Source organism: Limulus polyphemus, unplaced genomic scaffold (assembly GCF_000517525.1).
Source record: "Limulus polyphemus unplaced genomic scaffold, Limulus_polyphemus-2.1.2 Scaffold1760, whole genome shotgun sequence".
NCBI lineage: Eukaryota > Metazoa > Arthropoda > Merostomata > Xiphosura > Limulidae > Limulus > Limulus polyphemus.
The window spans coordinates 179,406-184,660 of record NW_013667370.1 but is presented as its reverse complement, the minus strand read 5'-3'; the positions used below and the strand labels follow the sequence as shown (position 1 = coordinate 184,660).

The window sequence follows — 5,255 nt, the reverse complement described above, 5'->3', positions numbered from 1 at the left end:
TTGTCGAAACATTGTACACTTGCTGTTATGTTAAACTTATATTAAAGTATTGCTTCATTACTCATTCAAGCTGTCTCCAGCCATTATTAGTCTCAAAGTGGGTTCCTCGTCATCAAATTTATATAGGTAAACTTTTGCACCAGCCCCTCCACCATTTCAACATGGAATATTAGCTAACATGTGTGGAGAAGTGTGTTATTATATTGGAAGTTAACATTTTCCTTATCTGAAAATGTACTTCCGATAGATAATTACCTCTTCACACATTCTCATCCAACCTGGTGCACATTGTCTTGCTTAGTCAAAGAATAAAGTTATCACAAGTGCAATTGCATAGGGGGAGGTACTGCATATGGAGGTTGTGTCATCCACTTATTGGTGGAAGGCTTTTGTTGCATGATGAAATTATCATGCACCAGTGTAGTTCACGTTAAAATGTGAAATCAGGTCGGAGTTGCTTTAAGGCAAATGGCATGCAAGTCTCTTAGGCAGATGCATGAGGATGATAGGTAATCTGTAGAAAAGGTGAATATCTATTGGAAATACATTTTCAGTTAAGAAAAATGTTAACTTTCATGGTTACAGAGTTGGTGAAAATAACTGACCTTGTTATGGACTTGGTCAATTTGACCTAGTTTATGACTCCAAATTGACCATTAGAGTATCCATACTATAACTTTAATATGTTTTGTGTATCTTCACAGAATTTTGCAAGCTTTCAGTAAACAACGCAAGTCTTTTGTAGACAAAAAAGTCAGAATTTGTAATGAAGTATTCTTACTAAAAGTTTCTCTGTGAATATGTGGAGTCAAAGTGTTGACTACTCTTAGTGCAAAGTGATCTTAACATTAAAAATACTTTTCTTCATCTCAGAATTGTCAAATTTCATTTGTGTAATCTCTAAAACCTTATAAATATAAAAGCTTTTTCGGGAGAACTTTATAATTTATCTATTATATTCTCTACCCTAACTCTTTGCACATTCAGTCAATTTGATTGACATCATAACCACCATAAAAAAATATCTAAATTACCCTTTTTTCTTTTAGAATGATTGCAAATTGTAACAGGAAACTACAGTTGATTATCCTATATAGCTTAAAACTCATAACATTATACATTTGTTTATACTTAAATTTTATTGTTTTATTACCCTTTGAACTACAATGGCTAACTAATAATCCCACCACACATTTGAAATCACAGGACAAACATGCAGCTCATGTTACTGTATTGAATTACATAATGCATGAGCTATGTGCAAGCTACTTGTGAAGAATTTTTATTATTATTTTTTTCTTTGTCTTACGTAATCTAACCTCAGCTAACCTAATAAGTTTCTAATTTTTTACATTTGAGTTACTTTTATAATAATAAATAAAGAATACATATGAAAAACCAAGAAATAAAATACTTACCTGGGTAGTTGTCTTCTTTTTTTTGCTGTAGACTGTCAATGACACTGAACCCTATTTTTTTAAACTAATGGTTGTACTGCACTAAATATGTTTTTATTTAATTAATCCTTTCTCAACAGGGAGACATGTTTCACATCCACTTGACTGGGGAAATGCATTTATGCAACATTACGTATGGTACTCTGAGATATCCTCATAAAACCTGATAATATTTTGTTCAAGATTATAAGTATCTTGTACAGAGGAATGACATTATTTTAATAACATCTTTCTAATAAAAATGTTGTTTATTTATAATGGTTATTAGCACTCAATCTCTGAATAATTCAAGTGCAAGTTTATTTTTATTTTAAGCATAAAAATACTTTTTTTTCATTTTATGATTTTCATATTTCACTTGCATAACCTCTAGAACCTCCTAAATGAATATCAAAGTTTTTTTAAGTTAAATGTTTGCTTTATTTTTTCTAACATATCACTAACTCTAGCTACTATCATCAATGTACATTGCAATAAAAAGATTAAAATTAGGAAATATAAAAAAAAAAGTACATACCTTTTAATTTTTTGTAGAATATCTTTAAAGATCTTTTGGTTATATATATAATTTCAGGTTTCTTCCTTTTCATATATAGTTAATTTTTAATGTTTTATTTTCCTTTTTTGTCCTTTATTATTGATCTTGACAGAAGTCAATTATGCCCTTGGGGCATATTATAGTATCTGGCAGAGATTTGTAACCCTTCATCAAATTTTCGTACACCGCTTAATATCGTAAGCTTTGAGAACTGACGCAAAGTATGATGAATATTTAAAAAATGTTTAAACCTTTCAGTTGTGCATTTTAAAACATAAATAATACATAATTAACTAAAATATAAAAGTAAGACCTAAATACAGTTTAACTATATTCCTAACTATAACATTTAGGTAAGAAACAACTGTAAGTGCTATAGCAGCCAATAATACTACAAGCAGTTACATGTACCCTGTGATGAAAACTGTGTGCTAATTTCCAAATAACCATTATTAAATTATAGTGTATAATTAACTCTTTTTAATGACTATACATATTGGCTATAAAACTCAAGCAAATCTATTGAGGGTGGGCATGGCACCAGTAAAGAGTAGACAAAATGTATTACTTGTTTCAAATGCATTCATTCAGAGAACTTTGAAACATATATGTTAGTAGGTTAATTAAATGTCTTATTGTATAGATGTACATATACACAAGTGGCATTATGTTATTGAAGATATGGAGTGCCAAAGTAGACAATTTTCATAGCTAGTGGGGCATATGACAATACATCTGAAGTTTTAAGTAGTTTCTTTTGATATAAAGGACTAAAACTTGGATAGCATAAAACTTTGAATCATAACATACATTATAATGATAATTTCATTTACATACATTGATAATAAAGGTGTTTAACTAAATTTTGAATGTAACACAGTGACTTGCACAGAAAAGTGTTTAAAGGGGCACCTGTGTCGAAAGGATTAAATAATGCACCAAAGAACACAGAATAATAAACAAACAATGTCCCATTGCTATCACAATTTTTCTGGCTTTGTAACTATATGACTAGGCTATGAAAATTATACTTTGCCTAAGCGATGTAACATTATCATGAGTAATTTCATTAAATTATGTACTTTATTGGAGGGGGGGGGGATAAATTAAAGAAGAGGGGATGCCTAGAGAGAAAATGTCACAATTCTCCTACTAGGGAAAATTCATGTTTTTTTTTAAATATTTCCTTATAAAACTAAGAACTTATAAACTAATAAAATTTGGATTATTAGCTACATTGTTATGTCAAATTTATTCATATACCATGATAAGGAAGTGGTTTAATTACATTTTGAATGTAACTCACTAAAATCTCATGACATGCAGAAAACAATGCCCATTGCCAGAGGATTAATTACTTACAAGCTGATGTTTTATGTTTGCAGCATCTAACACTTGTAAATCCCAGGAGTTTCAGTGCAAGAACATGCGCTGTATTTTGAAGCAATTCTATTGTGATGGTGATAATGATTGTGGTGATTTTTCTGATGAGCCCATTTCATGTGGTAAGTTTAGATATTAAAGAAATAAAATTATGTTTTCTTGTGTTTTATGTTTAAAGATAAATTCTCAGTGTGGCCTGGATAAATAAAGTTGTGTGTGTTGTTTGTTTAGGCAACAAGATGTTATATGAATGCTAATTATGTAAAATGTCTGCAAGTTATCATGTTTCTGTGTTGAATTTACTAAATCTATGAAGGTTCTGCTTGCATCATTATGCACTGTTTATGTAGTATACAAAATGTTGTTTAAATGTGCTATTTGTTTTGTCCACAAAAATTTTGCCTGAGTGTTTCCTTTTCTTTTTTTTAACCAACAGAAAATCTGAATATACTATTCATTGCTTAGTTAACAAACTGTTATATGATTGTTCTATTTCTGTATCTCTTTAATCAAATATTATAAATATTTTCATATCCAGTATATATTACAAATGTATGAATGTCCTGTCTCCTCCTCTGTGTTGTAAAATATTATTTGGAAGTTTTGTTTCTGTATTTATTTTATAAAGCTTTAAGTTTGAGCTGGGTATGGCCTATTAGTTAATTTGTTTGGTAACATGTTGAAGGGTTTGGGGTTTGATGTGTTTGCTACTGAAAATGCTCTGCACTTTAGCTGTAGGTGCATTATAAGTAACAGTCACTTCCATTATTTGGTTCAAAGACTGAGAGAAAGCCCTGATAGTGATGAGCATTGCTAACTGGCTGCTTTCCCTCTGGTCTGTAGCAAAATTAGAAACAGCTATACCTCATTTGACTGTTCAGCCCGTTTGTCAATAAGGTGCTGATTTGGTCAAAATTCCAACTGATATTTTGTTGTTTGTGATATAAGAAATTTGTATAGGTTCTATGTGTTTTGAAAATATGAAAATTTATATGTTTTTTTATTTATCATGCACTATTATATGTGTGTTTAACATCCTTAATTGTTATCAAATTTCTTGTAAATGTTTAGTTTTCATGTTTAATCAACAGTATGCTCATATGTGCTGTTTATTTAGTAGAGTGGAAAAAAACTGTTTTCTTTCACTTTCTCATCAGAAGTGTTTGTGAATGTTCTGTTTCCTCAGTTAGTCAATAAAGTATATGAATATAATGTTTTCCTGATTTACTACTCAAAAAACTAATTTTTTCTTTGATAACAAAGCATTTTTTGAGCTCGGTCATTTTCACCTACCTTGAAACCACCTGATAATCATAAAATTATATGTATTATAACTTTTAATGTAATAAGTTCACAAAATTTGTCGACCTTTCATTGAACACTGTATTTTGTACACATAAAATCATATTTTTTACTTAAGTATTTTTACTAAGGATCTCTCTTAATTTATGGAGTCATAATCAGACTCTGACTAGTCCAAGTGTGAATTCCTTTTCATGTCAAAATTAAAAGTATATTTTTACCTTACAGTTTTTACATTTCATTTACATAACCTCTAGAACGTCCTAAATGAATATCAAAAGTTTTTTTATCAAATTAAACTAAGTATCTTATCTGTTATTTTTGATACCCTAACACTATATCGACTGTAATGCACCAAAGAATATAGACTAATTACGTGCAAAAGTAGACAAATTCACTTACTTCTCAAAATTTACCTGGCTTTCTAACTATGCGACAAGATCCATTACAAATTAATCCAAGCTAGTTGTTCGCTTTTCCACGGGAACAAAGCTTGTACTTTGAGTGAAATTGACGATACAGTGTTATACAATACGTCATTTGACAGATGAAAACCTTGACTTTCTATTGATTAA

At 29.9% G+C, this 5,255-nt stretch overlaps 1 protein-coding gene across 1 annotated transcript in view; it reads left to right on the top strand.

The window, feature by feature from the left end:
• The window catches only part of LOC106464851 (prolow-density lipoprotein receptor-related protein 1-like), a 141,039-nt gene that overhangs the window by 56,965 nt on the left and 78,819 nt on the right, over window positions 1–5,255 (top strand). The window contains exon 18 of the mRNA XM_013925008.2: window positions 3,381–3,500. Within this exon, the coding sequence (XP_013780462.1) occupies window positions 3,381–3,500 (120 nt within the window). The remainder of the gene's footprint in view (window positions 1–3,380; window positions 3,501–5,255) is intronic.